Raw genomic sequence first — 26878 nt, 5'->3', positions numbered from 1 at the left:
CGGGGGAGCAGACACCTCTCAACAACTCCAAGTCAGAGCCCGAGCCAGTATTATTCTGTTGTGGTCAAACATATAAAACCTAACATTTATTAATCACCTAAACCACTTTTTAGAAAAATGTACCCATACATTTTTATAAAATTGTGGTTAATTATACCTAAAATTTGCCATTTAAACCACTTTGAAGCGTACAGTTCTGTGGCATTAAATACATTATCATGCTTGTGCTACCATCACCATCATCAATATCTGTAACTTTTTCAACTTCCCAAACTGAAACTCTGAACCCATTAAACATGGACTCTCTGTGCTGGCAACCATCATTCCACTTTTTCTGTGTCTATGAATTTGGTTATACTAAATACCTCTATACATGGAATTGTATGAGATGTGTCCTTTCATGACCAGCTTATTTTCCTTCATATCATGTTTTCAAGATTCTTTCCATGTGCTGCCATGAGTCAGGGCCTCATTCTTTCTAAGGCTGAATAATATTCCACTGCACATCTAGACCACATTTTGCCTATCCCTTTATCCATCAATGGACATTTGGGCTGCTTCTACCTTATGGCTACTGGGATTCACGCTGCTGTGAACATGGGTATAAAATATCTCTTTTGAGACTCTGCCTTTAATTTTTTTGGGGGTATACCCAGAAGTGGAATTGCTGGATCATACAGTACCTCTATGATTATTACTTTTTTAAATATTTATTGTTATTTATTTATGATAGACAGAGAGAGAGAGAGGCAGAGACACAGGCAGAGGGAGAAGCAGGCTTCATGCCAGGAGCCCAACGTGGGACTCGATCCCGAACTCCAGGATCGTGCCCTGGGCCAAAGGCAGGTGCGAAACCGCTGAGCCACCCAGGGATCCCCTATTATTACTTTTTTTTTTTTTTTGAGAAACAGTCATACAAGGTGAGTTTTGTAATATCTTGCTCCATCATGCTTATAATACATTTTGGGCTATGGCTCTGCTTACTATTAATTCCTTACTGTGCTTAATCACAGGAGATGTGACTATATCAGATGGGGTCTTATTATGCCAGTCACACAGGCTAATCAATTTCCTTTACTTCTAGTCACACGCTGCAGTTTCTCAGGTAGAAACAAACAAGCTAAGTCTCAATGCAAAGCCACAAATGGTGATTCAACTAAGTAAGTAGATTTGTTTGCTGGGCAAAGCTGAGAATGTTAGCATCTTCCAGGAGATGATCACTGATGAAATCTGAAGAGCCTATAATCCTAGAGGCTCCTATAGAACCTCTTGATTGAAAAAAAAAAAAAAAAAAGAACCTTTTGATTGTTCTGAAGTTTCTATCTACTTTTTCTGGGGTCACCATGCATGGTGGTGCAGGTACACACTGAGGCCGTCTTGGCCCTTTTCTCATACTGGTAGCTGTTACCTGTTCCTGCCCTTTCTCTGACATGGTCCCTTTGGTCCCTAGCTCAGTTTTCCTGTCTACTCATTGCTCTGCCTGCGTTTTTAGGTTTATCAGCTTCTACGCTAATGACCTTTCAAACACCCTGCCTCATACCTATTATCCTCAAGTCCAGTGATGCTCCCTGCCTCCCTAACGTCACTTACCCTTGGTTACGGACCTCACCGACATAGCCAAGTCCAAGACGGTGAGTTAATCTCTCATCCTTCTGCTTTTCTCAGTCTGTCACCCCAAACTTGCTCCTGCTTCTCAGCATGGCCTCCAGCTGATGGGTCTCTTCCATTCTCATGGCCCACCTGCCCCTTCCAGCCCCACAGCTATGCCACCCAGCTTGGATCTGGGGGCTGGTCACTGCACTGATGCTTGTGTGGGTGCCCTTGCTTCATCTGATTTCTACTGCTGCATTTTCCCTGCCAATCCCAGCCTGGCAGATGGCATTAACTGCTCTATCTGCTCCAAATGTTGCAAAACAAGGCTGATTGATCTCACTGCTAAAATGCGTCTTTGACTTTCCTTCTGTCACCTCAGTTGCACAATGACCCTTGGACGCTTTGTTAATGGCCGCCCTTTGCTTTCTTTACATCTGTCTATCAACCCTCTTTATTTCTTTTCACGGCAATGCATTCTTAGCCCTACCTATAAAACTAAAGTTTATACGGTTTTGCTAATTTCTTTTAAAGAATTGAGAGCATGTAAGATAGATGGATTTTCATGCCCAGAAAAACAACAGTAAAAGAAACTGTTGACGTATTTGATGCCATATTACAAGGTTGTTACAGTACCAAACACAAACCTGCTTGAAACATGAATGACAAAGCAGGAAAAAGAAAATGTGTGCTTCTTCTACTACTGTTCCTTCTTTGCCTCGGATCTGTCCTTTTTATCTATTCTACTCTCTTTCCCTTCTCTAATGGTACTTGAGGCTTCTTGAGGAAAACTACTTTCCCCTGGTTGCTCTGAGATATCGATCCATTGATTTTTTCCTATTCTTTATTGTGTCTTCAATGATTTCTTTTGCATTGACTCCTTTTGGTCAACACACATAACGAAATCTTGGCACCTTGAAAAAAATCAACCCCTCTCCTCCGAAATCCCAGATGGACCCATCTACCTATTTTCCAACTTCTCAAACAGTTCTCTGTTCTCTCAGGCTCTTTACTACTGAGCTTCTCTTCCATGGTTTGGTGCCTCTGTCTCTGGGTCACCAGCTTGCCCTGCTGATCCTGTTCTCTCTCATTAAGTGGCTCTCAGAATACAAACGGCCTCCAACTGCCCCTTCACAGACAGCTTCCTGATGAGCTCTAAGTCATGGACCCAGCAAATATCATGCTTAGAAAACTCTGTTCTGAATGCTCTCTTGGCGTCTTTTCTCTCTGATTGCTCCCTCTAGGCAACACAGCCCAGTCTCCGGGTTTTGCCTCTTCTCGGATAACTTTCAAACTTCCATCTCCTGCCCTCTGACCTCTAGGTCTGCATTTTCGCTATTCGTTGGACATACCTAGCTAGGTGGTATAATGGTGGCATGTCTGACTCGGTATGGTTCTGGGAGAACATTTCCTTCCTTCCCATGGGTCCTTTGTTCTCTATTGCTCATAGTAGTCCAGTTGAACAAAGGAACAAATAAAGTACAGACACACACAGTTGTATTGATTTAACAAATGAACTTTACCCATAAAAGGGCAGCTTGGATTGGTGCCCAGGAATCAGGTGGTATCTACTTCAGGTCCTGCAATCTCAAGTATTCTTTTCGTTTGTTGGTAAGATTGAGATTGGTATTAATTAATGTGACATTTCTGAAACTCTAAACCTACAATGTTAGTTTTCTGGAATAGGTTTAGGAGTAAGTACAGAAACTGGTTCTGTAATGACTACTTTTGTGTTGTTACAGCTACTTTTTAAGATGTTTGAAGAGTTTTGGGGTATCTAGGTGACTCAGTGGTTAAGTGTCTGACTCTTGATTTTGGTTCAGGTCATAATCTTGGGGTCATGAGTTCAAGCCTTGCACTGGGCTACATGCTAGGCATGGAGCCTACTTAAAAAAAAAAGATGTTTGGAGAGCTTAAAAGAAGCAGCTCTATTAGATTAGTAACTGCTTCTTATTTTATTTTTTAAAAGATTTTACTTATTTGCATGAGCAGTGGGGAGTGGCAGAGGCAGGAGGAGAGGCAGACTCCCCACTGAGCAGGGGGCCTGATGCAGGACTTGATCCCAGGACCCTTGGATCATGACCTGAGCTAAAGGCAGATGCCCCAGTAACTGCTTTTTAAATTGGTTAAGTAAAATTTAGCTTGTAATCAATGCATAAATGTTTAGCAAAGATCCACTTTAGAAGTTTCTTTTTCTTTTTTTTTTTAGAAGTTTCGATTATTGTGTATAAGATTAATAAACTGGGAATAAACTTATCTGTGGCCATAAGCCCTCTGGATATTAAAAGGCAAACGACACGTTAGAGGTATGTCTCTGTTTGTCTTAAAAGTAGTTAAAAGTCATGGCTTTACCATGACTGGGAGAGTCCAGGTGCTTAGAACTACAAGCTTTAAAGAGGTGGTCCGAGATGTGAGCATGTTTAAGAAGCACTGTTTAGATTCTTTCTTTAATCAGCATGGTAGACACAGGACAGTTAAGCAGTTAAGTTACTAGTCACTTAAATTACTAGTCAAATCGCCATCTTGCTTGACATAGATGGACCTTCTTTATTCTCCATCTGAAATGGATCAGTTTTCCAAGAGGCTGTAACCTAAGAGCAGGGGATGGGGAGATTTCTTATTATGAAAAGATTTAGTCTGTGTGTGTGTTTTACTTTTATAATCTAGTGTTTGTCACATCAAATTGTAGAAACTATAATGACAGCATAAATCCTTGATTTTAAGTGAGTACCTGGCACACACATATTATTTCATTACTAATGGCTTTTCTTCCTCTCTGCCTTTCCTCCTCTGGCTTAGTTTCCATGTGGAGAAATGTTAACCTAATAGCCAGTGTGCATTTATTTAGAAAAGCATTTGGGAACAGGGTCTCTTGCCGGCTAATCCAGAGCTTATGGGCTAACGGCTACAGGAGAGAGAAAAAATACGTTGCTTTGTAATTTCTGGCCTTTCCTATGATGTATAAATGAAAGGCTCCTTGTGCTTTCTATCACTACACAGCATTCCCCATCTGCTATTGGGGCAGTCATTTTAAATATGGAAATGTGGGGTTTTGCAGCTTTGAGTGGCATGCATTGGTTTCAGCCTTAGTGAAAATACGTTTATAGTGTCTGGAGTAAAAGAAACAAAATGAATAGTAGCTGTCATCATTATTATTATTACTCTTACTATTATCATCATTATTATATTTGGAACTATTATTATTTAGTTCCACACCAAAAGGGATTAACATGTACCAATAGAATAATTCTATGAGATCCCAGTTATTAAGACATGTCCAGAGAGCCTACTACTGAGTCAAATTCTTCTATCTGCATACAATGTCCTATTGTGAGTTTCACATCAGACCTCATTTGTCTTTATCCCACATCCTCCCTTTCCCCCTTCAGATCCACTGAATCAAGTATATGGTACAAAAGGGGTAATTTCTCATCTTTTGGCTACATGGCTAGAAATAAACAAAATGGGCAGGGAAAAGAATCTGGCCATGAAATAAGAAAGCCTGCATCTTATTTAAAGCTCTATTTGAGATGTTAAGAATAATAAAAATCAAGTTTCCTTTTCTCTCCTTGTGTATCAAAAGCTTTTATGGAAGGGACTAAGGGGGAAATGTGGTCTGTTTTCCTGGTTTCACACTTGCCTTTTTTGATGACAAATGTTTTTTATTATATATTTTTAATGTCTACATGATATATCTTGTGTATTAAAATAAATAGGCAAATTCCAAAAATCTAAAGCAGAATACAAATGGCGAGTGGTGTGGCATTTCACAATAAAGGGGTTCAAAATTATAAATCCCTGGGATAGTCTCCCCTCCTTCCTTGAAAGAGCTGTCTCTTTAAAAGAAAAACAGCTGTACTTTTCTTTCCCCATTTAGAAGGCAATAGATAACAAACAACCTAGTGTTCACACTTCTATTAAGGCTTGATTTTACTCTGAGGAGAAGTCAGAATCCTACAAAAACAAAAAGGACTTGCTTATATTTTATGAAGCTCAACCATATTAACATTTTAATAAACTGATTTAAGCCATCTGGTGTTTAGAAAATGGGTCTGGTTCTCCAAAGAAAATAAACAAGATATAAATAACTCTTGAGTTCATTTTTTTTTTTTTTAAAGGAAAAGAAGACTCTCGATCATATACCCTGCCTCAACATTCACTCATTTCCACACCAACTCTGTTGAGTGCCGACTGCGGCTCAGGAAGTGTTCTAGGTTGTCATGTTGAAGAAACAGTCTGCCCCGAGGCACTTCCAAAGGGCAATAAGTAAACAGAAGATGCGTGTAGATACCAGCAGAATGACAGGGAGCTGTGTGGAGGAACGAAAGAACAAATGTGATTGTGTGGCTGCTCCCAAGTAAAATGTGAGGGGCCCCTCCCTCTGGATAAAGCCCACACATGGGGTGCAAGGCCCCCAGGTCTCCAGCTCTTGCTTCTCTCTGCAGTTACAGTAAGCCTCTCTTCACCAGAGCCCTCGCCCTCCCCTGGCTAACGCTCCTGGGAGCCTCCCCTTGAACAGCGCCCTTTCTCCCAACCTCCCACCCCATGTGTTCTGCGGTCCTTGTACTTACTTTGCCTCATTACAATAGTGTCCTGCGCCTGTGCCTGGAGGGCTGAGTCTGCCTACCACCACCATAGTTCTAATGTCCAGGTGAGTCCAGCACGAAGGATAGCTATTTGTCCAGTGAATGAATGAATGGATGGATGGATGAATGAATGAATGAATGAGGGAAGATGTGTCTGTCAGTGACGCTGTGCTGGGGTTGGGGGGACAGGAGGTTGGCTGAGTCAGGGGGATGTTGGCTGAGCACAGACATCTAAAGTGGCCACAGTGAGGATTTTCCTAGAACAGAGCTTGTCTTTCTGATGGAGGCTAAGCTTCTGGAGAAAGACTAACAGATAATGGGAAGAGATGGGTTCTGGCTTCAAATGGCGGGTTGAAATATGAAGTGAATACATATGCCTACTTTGTCAAAGACGAGCTGTATAAAGTCCACAGTATGATACCTGACACAGAGTGGGGCCCTCAATACAGCAAAACCTCATCTTGTTTAAAATACAATACAAAATACAACACTATGGAGTCTCTGCCCATATGAAACCCAGCATCCTGTAGGAGAGATGGACCCACTTGGAGGCTGAGAGACAGTAAGTAGCTCCTAAGGATCACTGGGCTGGTAAGTGGGAGCAGCTGAGATCCCAGAAGGCTTGTCTGGTTTCAATGTCTATGCTCCAAGGGGAGGTGATGACTAGAGGCAGACTTAACAGTCATCGTCAAGGGGGACAGATGCATCATGGTGGTGGATGTGATCAGAGGGAAAGGAAGGGCCAGCCAAGGAGACTGGCAGGGGTGGGAGGTGGGAGTGAGGAGTGAGGATGCCAACAATGCAGAGGACCTCTAGAATGGCTCTTCAGAGGTGTCAGGCACTGCTAGAATGCCTGGTTGGACAATATTTGTGGCCATTAGGAACCTGGTTACTTCTGGAAGAGCTGGCATATCATTGGGATGACAGGGGTTGCAGTGTGAAAGGAAGATGAGGAGATGGAACTTGACAGTGTAGCACAAGGGAAGCAAGGAGGGCAGGAGCTTGACATGGAAGCAAAGAAGCCTAAGTGAACTAAGTGGGAAATGCGAATGTGCTTTACAGAGGGAGTGTTGGAGCCAACAGAGGGAGAATGGAGGCTTAAGGAGGGTGGGCAACTGAAAATTAGTGGGATTTCGGAGGCAGGAACTGTGGTAACTGACTGAACTAACTTGGGTAAAAATAACGGGTGCTTCTTTATGAGCTAAATGGAGGGAACTGAAATTTCTGGCCTGGTAAGTTTGGTTAGGAGAAAGATGCCTACTTATTCGATAAATGGTATTAGGACAAGGGAATATCATTTTGGATAAAGTTAAGCTGAACCCATACCTCCATTATTACACTAAAGTAAGTTTTAGATGCATCAAAAATTAGACATGAAAAAGTACCTATGAAAGCACCAGAGGAAAATACAAGAGAATTCTGGAGTCTCGGATTGGGAGTTTGGCATGATGCAAAATTTAAAGGCAATAATGTAAAAAGTAACTACACACAAATTAAAATCCTCTGTATTAAAAAAATGTAGTAATGAAGGCCAAAAAGTAAATGAAATATGGGGAAAACAGATTTGTGATAATTATGACAGGAAACAATAAAACTGAATAAATTAACAAAGAAAAACAGAGCTGGCTAACATAAACTATCCTTAATTTGACCCGTACAACCTTCTACAAGTTGGACTGACAGAGAGGACAATGTTTGATATTCTTGGGGCTCTAGAGTGAGGTGAAGACAGGGTTGGTGGGATGGTAGCCAACTGGGCAGCATGGGAATGCTGGGCTGTGTTTTCAATGCCCACACCTTTGACTCAGCTCTTCCTCCTCTAGGCCTTTATTCGACATGAAGACAGGTACTGTGATGTTTGTGGGTGCATTGCTCATGATGACAAACAGCTGAGGTCACTAAATGTCCATCACCAGTTAGTTAAATTACCACACTGTGGAATAGCATCTAGCCATTAAAGAGGGGGAAAGGGTTGTATGTTCTGGTATGGGAGAATTTAAGTGGGGAAAAAAGAGACTGTAAAAGAGTATTTTTAGTATAATATTATCTGTTTTAAACAGAAGAGTTCACACATATGCATACACATATACTGCACCTCTAAATGTACAGGAAATTTCTAGAAGGCTACATAAGAATCTTAATGTGGGAAGTGAGATTTAGAGTCAGGAGAAAAGAGTGAAAGCAACTTTCTTCTGCCTTTTATCTTGAAAATGTAGTATTTTGATCAAAAAATTGTAAGTAAAGAGATGTAAATGTCTGAAAGACCAAGTTACCCAACTTGCAAATCACAGGGGGTTATTGGTTGTATTCTATTCCCCTTTACTCTAACATTTGACAATGATCATCATATCAGGTAGATTCTTAGGAGCTGGGGCTCTGAGTCTGTGTGAATCCTGGGTCCCTTACTTATTAATGACAACGGGTATATAATTAACTGCTCTAAACTTCAGTTTCTTCATCTCATAGTCCTGGCTGAAAGATTAAATGAGACAGTGCATGTAAATCATTTAGCATACGACGTCAGTGCTCAATAAATGTGATCTATTATCATTATTAATAAAACTCTTTCATCTTACAGTTTGTCATTTCCTTTTACAAATAATTCTTACTTGATGCTTGCTTTTCAGATGATAAAACATTATTATCCTACCTTAATTTCACAACAGCCCCCATTTTTACTGAGTTTCAGAGAAATTAAGTCGTTAGCCTAACATCACAATTGAGGGTTTAACAGCAGATCTGACTTGAAAAGTTTTCTCCTTCTTGATCACAGCTGTCTGCTGACCAACAAGCGCACAGCCTCTATATTTTGACACGAATTAATGTTGATTGTAAAATCCTAGGCATTAGGGACCATGAAGCTCTATATTACTTCATATGGTACTTTGGACAGAGGAAACAAAAGCACTATTTACAACTCAATTCTGCTGATAGGTGCAACTTTCCTTAAAAAGAGTTAAATGAATCTGTCTACATGGTTAGCAATGCTGGCACAAAGAGTTCAGAAAATATAGAAAAGAAAAAAAAAAAACCCTCACAAAGATGGCTAAATCACCTGTCTGAAAAATCAATACATGCTTCATTTACCCTATGAATCTGACCACTGTTGTCCCAAATCTAGGCATTTTTATTAGAGTACTACTATGTTCAATGATTCTTTATATAACAGAAGTTGATCTGACCCAAGGAATATTTTTCCTGAAGTAGAAAAGTAGGCTGATATTGGCATCTTCATTTAGTAGACAAGACGAAGAGATTTTATGCAATTTTCCCAAGGTCCTTTAGTGATTTAAGGGCAGAAACAGATCTGAGTTCAGTTGCTTGCTTTCTAATTTGCCTCAAATACCACACACTGAGATCACACTCTTCTCTGCTTTAATTTTTTCATAGGATTTTCCTGGAATCAGTTCTGAGTTCATTTTGGTATATAAAGTATTACACTGAGCACACAGAATAGACAGTACTGGAGTCTCAGTAAATTCCTTAATAGACTCAAAATAATTGATTTCCTTGAGGTCTTTTTTTTTTTTTTTAAACAGTTCGGCTCAAACTGAGAATGCACATTTTTTAAAAATAGCTTTGACTTCTAAATGCTCTCCTATGTATAAATGTATTTTAGCACAATGCAACTTTGCTTAGGAAAAATCTACTTAGAAGAAAATTCATTTGGTATTTTGTAGTAGTATCATCTCTGTTCTGAACTATCTTAATGAAGAATCAACGAAATATGATGGCTCTACTAGGCTGTGCACTGAAAATTAATTTGATGTTATTCATTTAATTGAAATCACCACACCCCCCCAACACACACACGCATGCATGCACAGTACGACTGACCACCTCTGATGTGACTGAAGACTCTAATCCAGAAAACATCATTTATTTTTAAATTTTTTTCAAAGATTTGTTTATTTATTTTAGAGCTGAGTGTGGAGTCCGATGTGGGGCTTGATTCCACGACCCTGGGATTATGACCCAAGCCCAAACATTGGATGCTCAACCAACTGAGCCACCCAGCACCCCAGAAAACATCACTTAAATCAGTCATCTTCCTCTGACATCTTGGTAAGCATTTTTGTGTTAGACATTTTCTTGGAACATAATGCAGTTAGAAATCTCTGTGCCATATATCAGCTGCCCAATATTGAGTACTTGGAGGGAATGACGTAGACAGTATGAATTAAAATTCCTATGTTTTAATGGTGAGGTGGAAGGGCAGCTATTGATTGATTGATTTTTTTCTAAAGATTTTATTTATTTATTCATGAGAGACATCAAAAGAGAGGCAGAGACACAGGCAAAGGGAGAAGCAGACTCCATGCAGGGAGCCCGATGTGGGACTCGATCCCGGGACTCCAGGATCACATCCTGGGCTGAAGGCAGGTGCTAAACTGCTGAGCCACCCAGACGTCCCTGATTGACTGATTTTTAAAAAAGATTTTATTTATTTATTCAGAAGAAACACAGAGAGAAAGACAGGGACATAGGCAGAGGGAAAAGAAGGCTCGCTGCAGAGAGCCAGATGCAGGACTTGATCCCAGGTCCCCGGGATCATGACCTGTGCTGAAGGTAGACACTCAATCACTGAGCCACCCAGGTGCCCTGGACAGCTATTGATTTAAGTGACCTCAAAATTCCAATATTTTCCCCAGTAAATGCTGCTAAGAATTCATTGGCATGTTCCATTCCAAATGAAAGAAAGATTAAAAACTATCTGGGTTGCAGGGTGCCTGGTTGGCTCAGTTGGTTGGGTGTCTATCTTCAGCTCAAGTCATGATCCCAGGATCCTGGGATCCAGCCCTGAGTTGGGCTTCCTGCTCCATGGGGAGTCTGTTTCTCCCTCTCACCCCTGCTCTTGTTCTCTCTCTTTCTGATAGATAGATAGACAAATAAATAAATAAATAAATAAAATCTAGGTTGCAATTCCCATTGTGGGATGTTCCTAGAGTCCCAACAGTCAAAATCAAAGGTACTTAATCATGGTATATTCTAAGATCTTTAGCGGAAAAATATATCAGACCTATGGATTGGTCAGTCTAGGTTCTCAAGTTAGTCTTCCATAGTATAAATACATTAGGTTAGAACAACTGAATTTATGTAACGGATCAGGGAACTTCAAACTCAAAGTGTTATTCCCCAAACTTCCATAACCAGAGTTACTAGCATTTAGTTATGGAGAACAAATGTGAGTCACTGATTATGAGAGGTAAGTGTTCACTGTACTGAGGATTACAAGAGAACCTGTAGGAACTAATTATGAATATAAAATATCCCAACTCTTCTCTCGAAAAGTGAGAATTTCGGATGCAGTCATACACATTTCTTAACAACAAATAATAGAAAAGCTCCTAACAGTCTCACAACTACTTATCAGAATTAAAGCTAGTGTTTGGAATCATAAAATGGTATGATCCGAGTAGGCATGAGAGAGCTCCTTGGAGAATGTGGTCTTGGCTAATTTTCATACTTAAATCTTGCAAACTGATTTCCGAACCTGAGCCCACGGCTTCAAGAAACCCAGATATCTTATGCAAAACTTATGTATATGTAGGTGAACATTATTTCTGGGGAAAGGGTGAAGAGCTTTTGTGAGATGTAAGGCACCGTCTTTAAAATCCACCTCAAAGCCAGATCTCTGGGGAGATGGCAGATGAGGAGGACCCCACGCTCGCCTCCTCCCCAGGATACAACCAGGTAAGACTCACAGCTGCATAAATAAGCCAGAAAACAACCTGAAGACGGCAAAACAAACTGCGCAGCTAAATGTAGACAAGAGGTTGCAAGGAAGGGACTCAATGGGGAGCGGACGCACCTGCGGGGGCTCTCTGTGGGAGGGAGGGACCTGCAGGTGCTAGGAGGGGAGAGAAACAGACCCCTAGGCCGGGAAGGCAGATCCCTGCAACATTTGGCTTTGACAACCAGAGGGGCTGAATATCAGGAGTTCTTACAGTCAGTGGGACTTAAAACCTTGAATTTTAAAAATCAGCTGGTTCAGAGCAGGGAGGGGAAATGAGTTCTTGCCCTTAAAGAGCCAGCACAACAAACAGCCTAAGGAGATACAGCATGAAAACAGCAGTTTGAAAACCCGGCTGAGGTCTATAGAAGGGAGAGCTGTTTACTCATCGCAGAGCTGTTCTGGAGGGACAGAGATTCTTGGGCGATTCCTCCAGAAACAAAAGAGCTAGCAGGTGGCATTTCTCTCCTCTGCTTCCCCGCAAAATACACAGGCACCTGCAGGAACCAGCAACTTAACTTGCGAATGTTCCCCCTCCCCCTACCACTGTACTCCAGTGGATCTGTCCCCTCTGGCCAGGCCTGCCACAGTTCCTGTGCTGCAGGCCTGCACCCCTGGGCCTGTGAGCAAACCTAGCAAGCACTGTTCATCCAGCCCCTCTGCATGTTGCAGATCTTGCCCCTCCATAATGTTCTTGCCGACAGCCCATCCAGAGCGGTGCTACAAGCCTAGCAGTGTGCAAGCACCCCCAAAAGGGGTCATCACCACTCCAAAGACACTTCTGCCCCAGAGAGAGGGAACGATAACCCCACATACTACTCAGGCCCCAGCAGTGCACTGTCCTAAGTTAGTATGACTACAGGCCTACTCACCAGTAAAAGCTTCTCAGGGGACCACACAGGGAAAGCACCTTGCAGTCTGGTGCTCTAGTCTTCCACAAACAGCTGGTCTGACTCAACTCAAGCCCAAGGAAGCCCCAGACTGGTCCACTAACACCACAGGGACCAAACACTGCCCACAATAAGTAAAGAGAGCCACTGCAGATGACTGGACTAGAGGAAAAAGCAGCATAGCCACAACAGCAGGATGTACCCAGAACCCGCAGGAGACACCTCTGAAATACCAGGTTCTTGTGAAGAGGGGACACTGCACTGCAGGGCACTACAGACCTCTTCTTCATAAGGCCACTATTTTCAAGAGTAAGAGATGTGGTTGACTTTCCAAACACAGAGAAACAGACAGAGACAGACAAAATTAGGAGACAGAGGAATATGTTCCAAATGAAATAATAGAACAGAATCACAGCAAGAGACCTAAGCAAAATAGAGATAAGAAATACATATGAATTTAAAGTAATGGTCATAAAGATACTCACTGGACTTGAGTAAAGAGTGGAGGACATCAGTGAGACCCTTAACAAAGAGATAAAAAAAGAACCAATCAGACATGAAGAACACAATAAATTAAATTAAAAATATGGAATAAACAGTAGATTAGAGGAAGCAGATGTCTCAATGACTTGGAGGACAGAGTAATAGAAAGTAATCAACTGAGGATATGAGAGAAAAAAATTATGCAAAATAAGAATAATTCAGGGAACTCAGCGACATCAAGTATCATAATATATGTATAAGAGGGATCCTAGAACGGGAAGAAAGAGAAAAGGGGGCAGAAAATTTATTTGAAGAAATAATAGCTGAAAACTTTCTGAATCTAGAGAAGCAACAGAAATCCATATCCAAGAGGCACAGATTATCTCCTAACAAAATCAAGCCAAGTAGATCAACACCAAGACACAGAATAATTAAAATATCAAAAAGTAGTGACAATTTTCAAAGCAGTGAGAGAAAATAGTTACATATAAGGAAAACTCCATAAGGCTACCAGCTGATTATTCAACAGAACTTTGCAGGGCAGAAGAAAGTGGCAGGATCAGGCAAACTGACTTTAAAACAAAGACTGTAACAAGAGACAAAAACACTATATGATAGTAATGGGGATGATACAATAAGAAGTTATAACAATTATAAATATTTATGCACTCAACATGGGAGCACCCAAATATATACAGATATTAGTAACAACCATAAAAAGTAGTATTAATAATAATACAATAATAGTAGGGAACTTCAAACCCACTTACCTCAGTGAACAGATCATCCAAACAGAAAATCAACAAGGAAAAGGTGGCTTTGAATGACAAACTGGACCAGATGAATGTAACAGATAAATTCAGAACATTCCATTCTAAAACAGCAGAATATATATTCTTTTAAGGTGTACATGAAATGCTCTCTAGACTAGATCACATATTGGGCCACAAAACTATTCTTGACAAATTCAAAAAGACCAAAGTCATACCATACATCCTTTTTTTTTTTTTTTTCATACATCCTTTTTGACAACAACACTATGAAACTAGAAATCAACCACAAGAAAAAAATCTGGAAAGACCACAAATATATGTAGGTCAATAATATGCTACTAAAAAATGAATGGACTAACCAAGAATCAGAGAGGAAATAAAAAAAAAATATATGCAGACAAATATAAATGAAAACACAATGGCCCAAAGTCTTGGGGAAGAAGCAAAAGTTGTCCTGAGAGGGAATTTTATAGCAATACAGATCTACCTCAAGAAGCAAGAAAAATCTCAAATAAACAACCTAACCCTACACCTCAAGGAGCTTGAAAGAGAGGGACACCTGGGTGGCTCAGGGGTTGAGCGTCTGCCTTTGGCTCAGGGCCTGATTCTGGATTCCTGGAAAGGAGTCCCGAATCGGGCCCCTTGCATGGAGACTGCTTTTCCTCCCTCTGCCTGTGTCTCTCTTTCTGCATCTTTCATGAATAAATAAATAAAATCTTAAGAACCCCCCCAAAACCCTCAAAAACCCCAAACCAGTAGAAGGAAGGAAATAATAAAGATCAGAGGTAAATAGAAAACTAAAAAAAAAAAAACAATAGAACAGTTCAATAAGACCAGGAGCTGGTTCTTTAGAAAAAAACAAAACAAAACACAAAATTGATAAATGTTTAGCCAGATTCACCACAAAAGAAACACAAAAACAATCCCCCCCAAAAGAGGACTCAAAGTCAGAAATAAAAGAGTAGAAATAACTGGTATCAGAGAAATAGAAAAGATTGTAAGAGAATATTATGAAAAATTATATGACAACAAATTAGATAACCTTGAAGAAAGGGATAAATTCCTAGAAACATAACCTCCCAAAACTGAAGCAGGAGGAAAAATAAAATTTGAATAGGTTACCAGCAACAAAACTGGATCAATAATCAAAAAACTCACAACAACAACAACAAAATCCCAAGAGGAGATGGCTTCACAGGTGAATTCTACCAAACGTTTAAAGAAGAGTTAATACGTATTCTTCTCGGGCAGCCCAGGTGGCTCAGCGGTTTAGCGCTGCCTTCAGCCCAGGGCCTGATCCTGGAGTCCCAGGATCAAGTCCCACATCAGGCTTCCTGCATGGAGCCTGCTTTTCCCTCTGCCTGTGTCTCTGTCTCTGTCTCTCTCTCTTTCTGTGTCTCTCATGAATAAATAAATAAAATCTGAAAAAAAAAAACACCCTATTCTTCTCAAGCTATTCCAAAATATAGGAGGAATTAAAACTTCTAAATTCAATCTATGAGGCCAGCATTACCTTGATACCAAAACCAGATAAAGACTCCACTATAAAAAGAGAACTATAGACCAATGTGTCTGATGAATACAAATGCAAAAATTCTCAACAAAATATTAGCACACTGAAGCAATAATACATTAAAAAAATCATTCACCACAGTCATGTGGGACTTATTCTTGGGATGCAAGGGTGGTTTAGTATTTGTGAATCAATTAACATGACACATCACATTAACAAGGGAAGAATAAAAACCATATGTTCATTTCAAGAGATCTAAGAAAAAGCATTTGACAAAGTACAACATCCATTTATGATACAAATCCTCAACAATGTAGGTTTAAAGGGAACATACTTCAAGATAGCAAAGGCCACATATGAAAAACTCATAGCTAACATCATACTCAACAGTTGAAAAACTGAGAGCTTTTTCCCTTTCCCTACGGTCAAGAAGAAGACAAGAATGTCCACTCTTAAGAGTTTTATTCAACATAGACTAGCAGTCCTAGCCACAGCAATCAGACAAGAAAAAGAAATAAAAGGCATCCAAATTGGTAAGGAAGCAGTAAAACTCACTATTTGCAGATAACATGATACTATATATATAAAACCCTAAAGACTCCACCATAAAACTACAAGTGATAAAGGAATTCAGTAAGGATACAAAATAAATATACAGAAATCTATTGCATTTCTGTACACTAATAATGAAGCAGCAGAGAGATTAAGAAAATAATCCCATTTACAATTATACTAAAGATCATAAATTTAACCAAGGATGTGAAAGACCTATACTCTGAAAACTGTAAACCACTGATGAAAGAAATCAAAGATAACACAAATGGAAAGATATTCTATGCTAATGGATTGGAAGAACAAATATTGTTAAAATGTCCATAACTACCCAAAGCAATTTACAGATTTAATGCAATCCCTATCAAAATAGTAAGAACATTTTCACAGAACCGAAACAAATAATCCTAACATTTTGAATGGAACCAGACAAGACCCCGATTAGCCAAAGCAATCTGTTTTTTTTTTTTAAAGATTTTATTTATTTATTCATGACACACACACACATAGAGAGAGAGAGAGAGAGAGAGAGAGAGAGAGGCAGAGACACAGGCAGAGGGAGAAGCAGGCTCCATGCAGGGAGCCTGACGTGGGACTCGATCCTGGGACTCCAGGATCACGCCCTGGGCTGAAGACAGGTGCTAAGCCGCTGAGCCACCCAGGGATCCCCCTAGCCAAAGCAATCTTGAAAAAGAAAAGCAAAGCTGGAGGTATCACAATTCCAGATTTCAAGTTGTACTAGAAAGCTGTTATAATCAAAACAGTATTGTATTGGCACAAAAACAGACACACCCATCAATGGAACAGAACAGAAAGCCCAGAAATAAACCCATGATTATATGATCAATTAATCTTTGACAAAGGAGGCAAGAATATGAAAATGGAAAAAAGACAATCTCTTCATCAGGGGTGTTGGGAAAACTGGTCAGCTACAAGAAAAGAATGGAACTGGACCACTTTCTTACACCACACACAAAAATAAACTCAAAATGGATTAAGGATCTAAATTTATCAGGTGAGACCTAAAACCATAAAAATCCTTGAAGAGAGGACAGGCCTAGTGATTTTTCTGACATCAGCCATAGCAACATCTTTCTAGATATGTCTCCTGAGGCCAGGGAAACAAAAGCAAAAATAAACTACTGGGCTATATCAAATCAAAAGCTTTTGCATATAAGAGGAAACAATGAAACCAGAAGGGAAATTAGTGAATGGGAGAAGATGTTTGCAAATGACATCTCTGATAAGGCTTTAGTATTCAAAATATATAAAGAACTTATATGACTCAGCATCCCAGAAAACAATAATCCTATTTAAAATTCACAGAAGAGGGATGCCTGGGTTGCTCAGTGGTTGGGCACCTGCATTCGGTTCAGGTCATGATCCCGGGATCTGGGATCGAGTCCTGCATCAGGCTCCCTACGAGGAGCCTGCTTCTTCCTCTGCCTATGTCTTTGTCTCTCTCTCTCTGTGTCTCTCATGAATAAATAAATCTTAAAAAAAAAAATCTATAAAAAAATGGACAGAAGATGTGAGCAGACACTTTTCCAAAGAAGACATACAGATGGCCAATAGGCACACGAGAGGATGCTCAATATCATTCATCAGGGAAATGCAGTCAAAACTACAATATCACCTCCCACCTGTTAGACTGGCTAAAATAAAAAAGACAGGAAACAACAAATGTTGGTGAGGATGTTGAGAAAAAGGAAACCTCATACACTGTTGGTGGGAATGCAAACTAGTGCAGCTACTGTGAAAAGCAGTATGGAGGTTTAATAAAACATGGAAAATAGAACTATTCTATGATCTAGTGATTGCACTAATGGGTATTTACCCAAAGAATACAAAAATGCCAATTCAAAAGGATATATGCATCCCCATGTTTAAAGCAGCATTATTTGCAATAGCCAACTTACGGAAGCATCCCAGTGTCCATTGGTAGATGAATGGATAAAGAAGATGTGGCATATATATATATATATATATATATATATATATATATGCAAGGAAATATTATTCAGCCATAAAAGGAATGAAATCTTTTGCCATTTGCAACAGAGTATAACGCTAAGTAAAATAAGTCAGTCAGAAAAAGACAAATCCCGTACGATTTCTACTCTTACATGGAAAAAGAAACCAAACAAAGGAAAAAAAAAAAAAAGACAAACCAAAAAACCAGACTTTTAATTAGAGAGGACAAACTCAGGCTTAGCAGAGGGGAAAGTAGGTGGGGGAGAGGTGAAATAGGTGAAAGGGAAGAAAGAGTACACTCATTATGATAGGTACTGAGTAATGTACAGAATTGTTGAATCACTATATTGTACACTTAAAACCAATTAATTAGATTAATTAATTAATAAGATTTTATTTATTCATGAGAGACACACACAGAGAGGCAGAGACATAGGCAGAGGGAGACTCAGGCTCCCCACGAAGAGCCCAATGCCGGACTCGATCCCAGGACTCCAGGATCATGCCCTGAGCTGAAGGCAGACGCTCAACCACTGAGCCACCCAGGCATCCCTAACACTAATTTAATACTGTATGTTAATTATATTGGAATTTAAAAAATATAATAATTATAAGAAATTGCCTCAATACCTTAAAAAACCACTGATTTTAATTTTAGGAACTTGTCTTAAGAAAAATGTCAGGGATGTACATAAAGATATTTTTGGCCATATTGTCTGTAATAGGGGGAAAAATAAAAAGAAACCAAGTAAAATTTCTACTTTTGGGGGACAGAATAAACAGATCATGGTAAGGCATAAAATGGAATCCTAGAAGCCATAAAAAAATCATGAGGTAAAGAGAACTGATTCACATGAGAACTATTCCCTATACCTTAGGTAAAAAGATGTTATAAACCCAGTGTGCAGTTATGATCCTCAGGGGGGTAGAGAGGCGAACCTGGTCTCCATTTGTGTTCATGCCGGTGGTCCATGTAGGTTGACTGATTATCACAGGCAATTCAAGGAATGATCTGAAGTCCTTCTGAGACCAGACTGACCCCAAGCCTCTGAGTGTAAAGAGTGGAGCCATGTGATTCTGGGAAGAATAGAACTCTAAGACAAAACCTCAAAATGGGTTAGTAGGGGCCGTCTCCATTGAAAACTGGGCTAGGGAAAGGAGTTTGTTGGACTGGGAGAATTAAGATAGATTAGTGAGAAATGTACCTGAATGTAATTTAGTTTTTTTCCTCATTAAAAATGGGCCCCCCAGTGATCTGCAGAAGCAAACTCGGTGACAAGGGAATAAGAAAAATTAACAGTTTGCAACCACACAGTAAATAATTCAGGCAAGGTATGTTAATGGGTCTGAAAACTACTGGTGAAAGGTTGATGGGGCACAGGTTATTTATTTACTATCTATCTATCTATCTATCTATCTATCTATCTATCTATTTATTTATGAGAGAGAGAGAGATTTAAAGATTTTATTTAAAGAGAGAGAGCACCTGAATTGGGGGGAAGAGCAGAGGGAGGGGGAAGCAAGCTTCATGCTGAGCAGGGAGCCCAATGTAGGGCTCGACATCAGGACTCCAGAATCATGAGGGGCACAGGTTATTTATTAATTACAAACAGAAACAGGATGCTTATAATGGAAATATCTGGTCAACTCCAATCTAAGAAATGATGAGACTTAGCATAAACAAATAATGCTACAACCGGCACTAGGGGCCTCCTCACATGATGCAAAGGGAGAACATCATAGTACCAAAGCAGTGTTCCTGCCAAAGTGATTACTCGGAGTGTAATGAGGGAGAAAGAATCTCACACATTCATATTAGGAAACATTCTAGACTAAATATGTCAGTGTCATGAAATTGATCAAAAAAGGGCAGAAGAACTCTTCTCTGTTAAAGGAGACATAAGAAACATAACTACAAAATGCAATGCTTGATCCTTAAATGGATTCTGGATTAGGAGGAAAAAGACATTATAAAAGGTACTGTAGGACAATTGGAAAAATTTGAACTGCTCCATAGTATGTATTGATGTACGTATGGACTGCTCCATAGTATGTATCAATGTTCAATTTAGAGGTATGAGAATAGTATTGTGATAAATATAGAAGAATGCTCTTATTCTAAAAAGATATACATTAATTTATATGGAGGTAGTTATTATGCCTGAAACCTATTTTCAAACAGTTCAATAAGAAAAAACAAAAACAAAACAAAACAAAAGGAAAGGAAACAGATGAGGTAAACATGGCAAAAAATTATGCCAACATTGGTAGAATTCAGTAAAGGGTAAAATGTTCATTCTTTTACATAAGTTAAGTCCAAGTAAAATAATTTCTTTAAAGAAGAAAACTATCCAGAAGAACATGCTACTTTTCATTCCAAGGAAACATGCTTGACATGCTGGTTTTAATAGCCCATAAACTATCCTAGGTTCCTACCACAGGTACTGGAGCAACGCACACTGAGTAGAGCACACATTTAGAAGAGGGAATCATAAACCTCCTCAAAGTTAAATTTGCAAACCTCCCATACATGTTATCAGTAAATATCACAGGCATTATAAAATTAAGATGAGATTTTTATCGTATAACAAAATGCTGGTGCTCCCTCCTGCAACATTAATAAACTAAGAAACTACTTCTAATCAAAATAGAGAGCTAATGAAAGCCTGAAATTAAGAAAAGCAATGAATGCATCTATCGTCCACTTCTTCAGAGACACCGTCTACTTCCTTGCTGAGTAGTATACTTGCCATAGGACCCTGTGAATGACTTTTAACATGCTGTCACTTTCAAAGGCAGATGACTAACAGTGAGGGCGTGGAGGGGGAGTTGGGCAAAGAGAAGTGCTAGGACAGGAAGGAGGGCCCCAAGGGCAGAGTCTGGCCATGTCATACAATGATTCCCTCACCAGGTGAGCAGGGTTAGAAACGTGCAGACTTTTCTGAAAGTGTTCTGAAAAAGCCCTCCTCACAGAATCCCAAAGGTGACATGTAGCAAGGGTCTATTAGAAAAAAAAGTGAATGCAAACATTAAAGAAAATTCTGAGGTCCTAATTATTACTATACTGTTGGGACAATTAGACCTCTGTGCCTCCTGCATCCCCCTCTGCTTGTGAGGGGCTTGTCACAGTCCACGTGGGAAAGTGCTCTGTGGGAGGAGCACTGCTGCTCTGCCCCGTGAGCAGATCAACTCTTTTCAGTGAATGTAGAGCTAAAACCCACAACAAGCCATAACCATAATGTATCCAATGTGTGTCTAGGCATAAAAGCTTAATCTTCATTTGCAGTTTGGTAGACACCATAATAAAAAGCATGGTGTCCTATAAGAGAAAGCCTAAAATGCAAGATCCTTGAACAAGAAAGTTAAAGGGTGGATATCACAAAAGAAACTTGGGAGTGACTACACTTTCTCCTCCTGTTGAGTAATAAGCTCTATTTTAGCATCTCCATGTATTACATGTGATTATTTCCCCATAAAACACTTTAAAGAATGTCTTGCTAGCCTTATTAAGAGTCCTATTTCTGAAGACTCTCAAGTTATAGGTCATTAGTCACTCCCACTGAAGAAACGTGATGGTAGGGCAGGGCTGTTTGGCTCTTTCTAAAGCATGTCATCTTTACAGAGGGAGTAGAGAAAAATGGCTAGGAAGAGACTTAACATTAGCAGGCAGATTCTGTATGTAGGGCTTCTTTCTTCCCATTTTGGTCTTTAAAAAAAGGCAGTGGGAAACTTAAGAGAATCAGGGAGAGGGAAATAAAGTAGATTTTGCCAGCTAGCCAGAAGTACTAAAAAGGCAAATTGAAGTTGTTCTCTATATTACCTAACGATCTAAGTAATGAGCTCCTTAAAACAAGCCTCTAATCAAAATCTGCATATATGGTGTGGTTAGGAGGTAGAGGACAAAGGTAAGGAAATAGAAAAATGGACATACAGTACCAAGGCACTTGTAACTTACAGTTACCTAAGAATAATTGAAGTGAATAATTTATGTTTAATTTCAGGGGCTTAAACAAAAATATGATGATAGTTTATTTTTTATTTTTTGATCTGATAGTTTAAAAGCATGTTAAACAGGGCATGGAAATCAATAGTGTGTGTTTATATGTACATATATACGAATATATGTATGTAGTATATGTAGATGTATATACAGAAAGAGATTTATTTTAAGGAACTGGCTCCTGTGATTGATTATACAGGCTTAGCAAGTAGGGGGTAGGCCACCAGACTGGAGACACAGAGAGAAGTTAGAGTTTGAGTCCAAAGACCATCTGCCGGCAGAACTCTTTCTTGCTCAGTGAGGGGTAGAGGGTGAAGAGGTGTCAGCTTTTTGTTCCACTTAGACCTGTGAGTGACTGGATGAGGCCCACATATCATAGGCAGTAATCTGCTTTACACAAAGCCCACCAATTTAAATGTTAATCTTATAAAAAAAAAACCTTCGTAAAAATATCTAGAATAATTGACCAAATATCTGGGCATCTTGGCTCAGCCATGTTGACACATAAAGTTAACCATCATAAAACTCTATCTTTGGGATCTGAAAAGGAGTCATTCTATCACTTAGGAGTAGTAAATCAGATCCCAAGAAATACTTCTAAGGAAAGAAATAACAAACAAATTAGCTGCAAGGGCTAAAATAATAAATCTTAAGTTATGAAATAAGATAAAAATTCTCAGTGAAGTAGGAATAGAGGGAAACTTCCTCAACTTGATAAAGAAACCTAGAGCTAACATCTTACTTAATAGTGAGGAAGTAGCTTTCCCACTAAGATCAGGAACAAGGCAAGGTTTTCTCCCTCACTACTCTTTTCGATACTGCACTGGAAGTCCTTGTTAATGCAATAAGGCAAGAAAAAGAAATAAAAGATCAGGAAGTAAGAAGTTATGAAGTAACACTAGATGTTGCATTTTATGTATTTGTTTTCACTCACTATCCTTGATCTTTACCAAAAACCAATGAACAAAACCCTCCCAAAACTAAGAGAAGCTATGAGATATCTATAATTTAGTAGGATCATTGTACTGATTCCATGTAATAATGGAATAACTAATGCACATGAAGTGAATTTATATTTATAAAGAGCTTCACATTTATCATTTCATTTGATTCTAAAAACTTTGTATGGCAGATAGGGCTGGTGTATTCATGATTGGTGGTGCCAGAGTTCAAATTCAGATCCTTTAACTCCAAATCGTGTGCTTTTTACACCATGTGTGTGAATTTCTAGAGCATGCTCTTCTCTCCTGACATATAATTAGATATTAAACTATGAATGCAATTCTTCACCAATGTGAAGTTCTGATTTGCATCTTTTCTACCTTCTAGGCCATGATAGGTAAACCAGCAGAATCCAGAAAATCATAGAATGCTCTAGAATTATGCTGTCCAATATGGTAGCCACTAGCTAAAACAGCCACATTTCAAGTGCTGAATCAACAGCAACATGCAGCTACTGGCTATTGTGTTAGAGTAGACATGCAATATTTCTATTAGCAGAGACAGTTCATAGGAAGACTTACAGATTAATCCATCATTTCATCCATTTCAGAGCAGAAAAGACTGAGACTTAGAAGTTATGTAACCTAACCAAGATCTCACAGCTCAACAGTGGAAATGTAGGTCTGTGAACCCCACGTCACTGCTTTTCATGCTATTGAAAAAGCTTTCCAGATGAAATCCAACAGATTCACATAAATCTTTATCAACCAATAGTTAGCAGAAAACTAATTTCTAGGCATCATTCTTTTCCCAACTTTCCTGTTCAAGCTTCTAAATTCTCTCTCTGTTCCCTTTCTCCAAGAACCTTATACATTAATGGGAGTAAGGAACACAGACAGGAAATCACTGTTAACTGAGCACATATTTAACTATCTACTTTGTGCTGAAATTAGCCAGAGTTGTTTTTTGTTGACCACAACTAAGGATCCTGACTGCTGATATATGGGGATGGGGAGGGAGAGAACATGCAGACTGTCTCCCTAACTGAAATTTGCCTCTAATTAAAAGTCACCTTCATGCTCCCAATTTGGGGATTAGAAAAGAAATGTTACTTCCTCTGGTAAACTAGTAAGAAAAAATAGTCACAGTCCTTCTAGCAACATGAGAGACTGGTCAGCATTCACCTTGACACATGCTAAAATGTACTTTCTGGTATACTGCTAGTAATGAGCATCAGCTTTATAGTTCTTAGTTTTAAAATTTCTCTTCGGGATCCCTGGGGTGGCGCAGTGGTTTGGCGCTTGCCTTTGGCCCAGGGCGCGATCCTGGAGACCCGGGATCGAGTCCCGCGTCGGGCTCCCGGTGCATGGGCCTGCTTCTCCCTCTGCCTGTGTCTCTGCCTCTCTCTCTCTCTCTGTGACTATCATAAATAAATAAAAATTTAAAAAAAAAAATAAAATTTCTCTTCTCTGGCAAAATGATTAATTGCTGAGTTGTGGGTATAATCTCTAAAATACTCTGTTCCCTCATCTCCAAAGTGGGTATAAGACCTATTTCATGGGCTCAAAGGAGGATTAAACGCAATAAAACCATTAACTCCCACAAAAACATTAAATATTGTCATGATTGATTTTTAAGTTCTTCAGTAGAGGAGAAAGTATGATTAAATTTTCCATTCATGTGGAAAACTATTACCTTTAAAGTTGAAAATTATCCATAAGTGACCACATCAGAAATAAGGAAAATATAAAAACACTGTTTCATTATTGCAATAGCTTCTGACTACAAAGCTCAGTCATTTTAGTAAAACTTACAGCAGCAGACTTCAAGCTTTTTAAATCGTTTACCTCATTAGCAAAAGATGTTTATGTGTGCATTGTAATGTACATTTATATTTATTTAGACGTTATTCACATGTGCTCCTGCGCTATTAAAATTATGCACATTATAAAATATGTACAATAATACACATTAAAAAAATGAGATAAAAATTATCAGCAGAAGTCCCATTCCTTCTTGTACCTCACAGGATTGTCCTTGCATAATCGTCCCACCTCACCTCGATGATCCAGAGAATGACAGACAGTTTTAAAGTAAAGCAATGTTAGAATTGATGTTTTAACCACTGGTTGCATTAAATCAACCTTACTTTGCAGAGGGATGTTAGAACATTATAAAAGCTCACAGTAGCAAGCCTCTCTCTCACGATAACCTCAGTTAGCCTGTGCCTGGCCATCCTCAGTGATTATCAGAGAAGGGCAGGGGTGGCAATGTCAGAAATAGTTCATTCAGGTGCCGAATGGCTGCTTTACTGATTGACATAGTAATTTTCTTTTTCTCTAATACAGAATATAAGCAGCATGAAGGCAGGGGCAGGGCCTAGATCTGTTTTGTTTATTGCTGGGTCCCACTGTCTAAAACAGTGTCTCATAAATAAGATTTGCATGATTAATGTATAAATGGTGAGTGTTTTTTTTCTTCCTCACACCTAGTCTGGCTTTAAAATATAATAATAGGGATCCCTGGGTGGAGCAGCGGTTTAGCGCCTGCCTTTGGCCCAGGGCGCGATCCTGGAGACCCGGGATCGAATCCCACATCGGGCTCCCGGTGCATGGAGCCTGCTTCTCCCTCTGCCTGTGTCTCTGCCTCTCTCTCTCTCTCTGTGACTATCATAAAATAATAAAATAAAAAATAAAAATTAAAAATTAAAATATAATAATAGTAACAGTGGCACTTGGCACACTTACTACGTGCTGAGCACCTTTATCAAAGGCACTTTTCACGTATTAACTCACTGAATCCTCACAACCACTTTATAATGTAGGTACTGTCAAAACTCTCATCTCAGCTCAGGAAAGTGGGACACACAGTGGCCAAGCGACTTGCCCAAGGGCAGGGGCTGGTGAGTGGCTGAGGGGTGATCTGCTGGGGCCACACTTGAAACGATGGCACAACACACTTGAAACGATGGCACAACACCGCCCCTCAGCAGGTGATAGGGCTGCCCTACTTCTGCTGCCTGTCTGCACAGAAGACAAGGTCTAATCTCCTTCATGGTAAGGGCCTTCGCGTATAGGACAGACCTCCCAAGCCTTTCACATTAATCTTTTTTCAATATTTATTTATTATTTATTTATGTATTTATGTATTATTTATGTATTCATTTATTATGATAGTCACAGAGAGAGAGAGAGAGAGAGAGAGGCAGAGACACAGGCAGAGAGAGAGAAGCAGGCTCCATGCACCGGGACCCCGACGTGGGATTCGGGATCCCGGGTCTCCAGGATCGCGCCCTGGGCCAAAGGCAAGCACTAAACCGCTGCGCCACCCAGGGATCCCTCATCTTTTTTCTGAGCAAACATTCTAGAGTCTTCAAATGCCTAATAGATGATGTGGATTGTCCCTTGAAACCTGTGGGTCTCCCTCGACTTTGGGAGTTTGGTCAGGTCTGTCCCTGAATAGTAAAGAACCTAGCCATGGACTCTGCAAGCCCTGGGTTTGAGTCCCAGCCTTGTGAAGCCACCGTTTGACTCTCCGTAAATAACTGCAGCTCACAAAGCCTCAGTTTCCTCTCCTGAAAAAATGAGCTGATAAAGAGCTCTGTTTTTGCAGGAGTGCAAACTGTCCTTTTGTCCAAATTACTCTCCGAGGAACAGGCTTGGCACAGCACATCACTCGCAGGGGAGACACACCAGCATTCACTTGGACAGTAACGCTGAACTTTATGGGAACGTATTGTACTGGCTTGGGAAATAGCTTTCTTCTCTTTTCATTGGAATGATTTAGCCCTTTAACTTAATTTTATATGGTAACACTGGGGACTCAATTCTCTCTGTCTCTT

At 39.7% G+C, this 26878-nt stretch overlaps 1 protein-coding gene across 3 annotated transcripts in view; it reads right to left on the bottom strand.

The window, feature by feature from the left end:
- The window catches only part of LYRM4 (LYR motif containing 4), a 163909-nt gene that overhangs the window by 70817 nt on the left and 66214 nt on the right, over nt 1–26878 (bottom strand). The window contains exon 3 of one of the 3 annotated variants that reach the window (XM_041769883.1): nt 13286–13322. The exons of the other annotated variants lie outside the window; for them this stretch is intronic. Within the exon in view, the coding sequence (XP_041625817.1) occupies nt 13286–13322 (37 nt within the window). The remainder of the gene's footprint in view (nt 1–13285; nt 13323–26878) is intronic. 3 annotated transcript variants of the gene reach the window in all.

The sequence above is a fragment of the Vulpes lagopus genome, chromosome 10 (assembly GCF_018345385.1).
Source record: "Vulpes lagopus strain Blue_001 chromosome 10, ASM1834538v1, whole genome shotgun sequence".
NCBI lineage: Eukaryota > Metazoa > Chordata > Mammalia > Carnivora > Canidae > Vulpes > Vulpes lagopus.
This window is presented reverse-complemented; position numbering and strand designations above follow the sequence as displayed.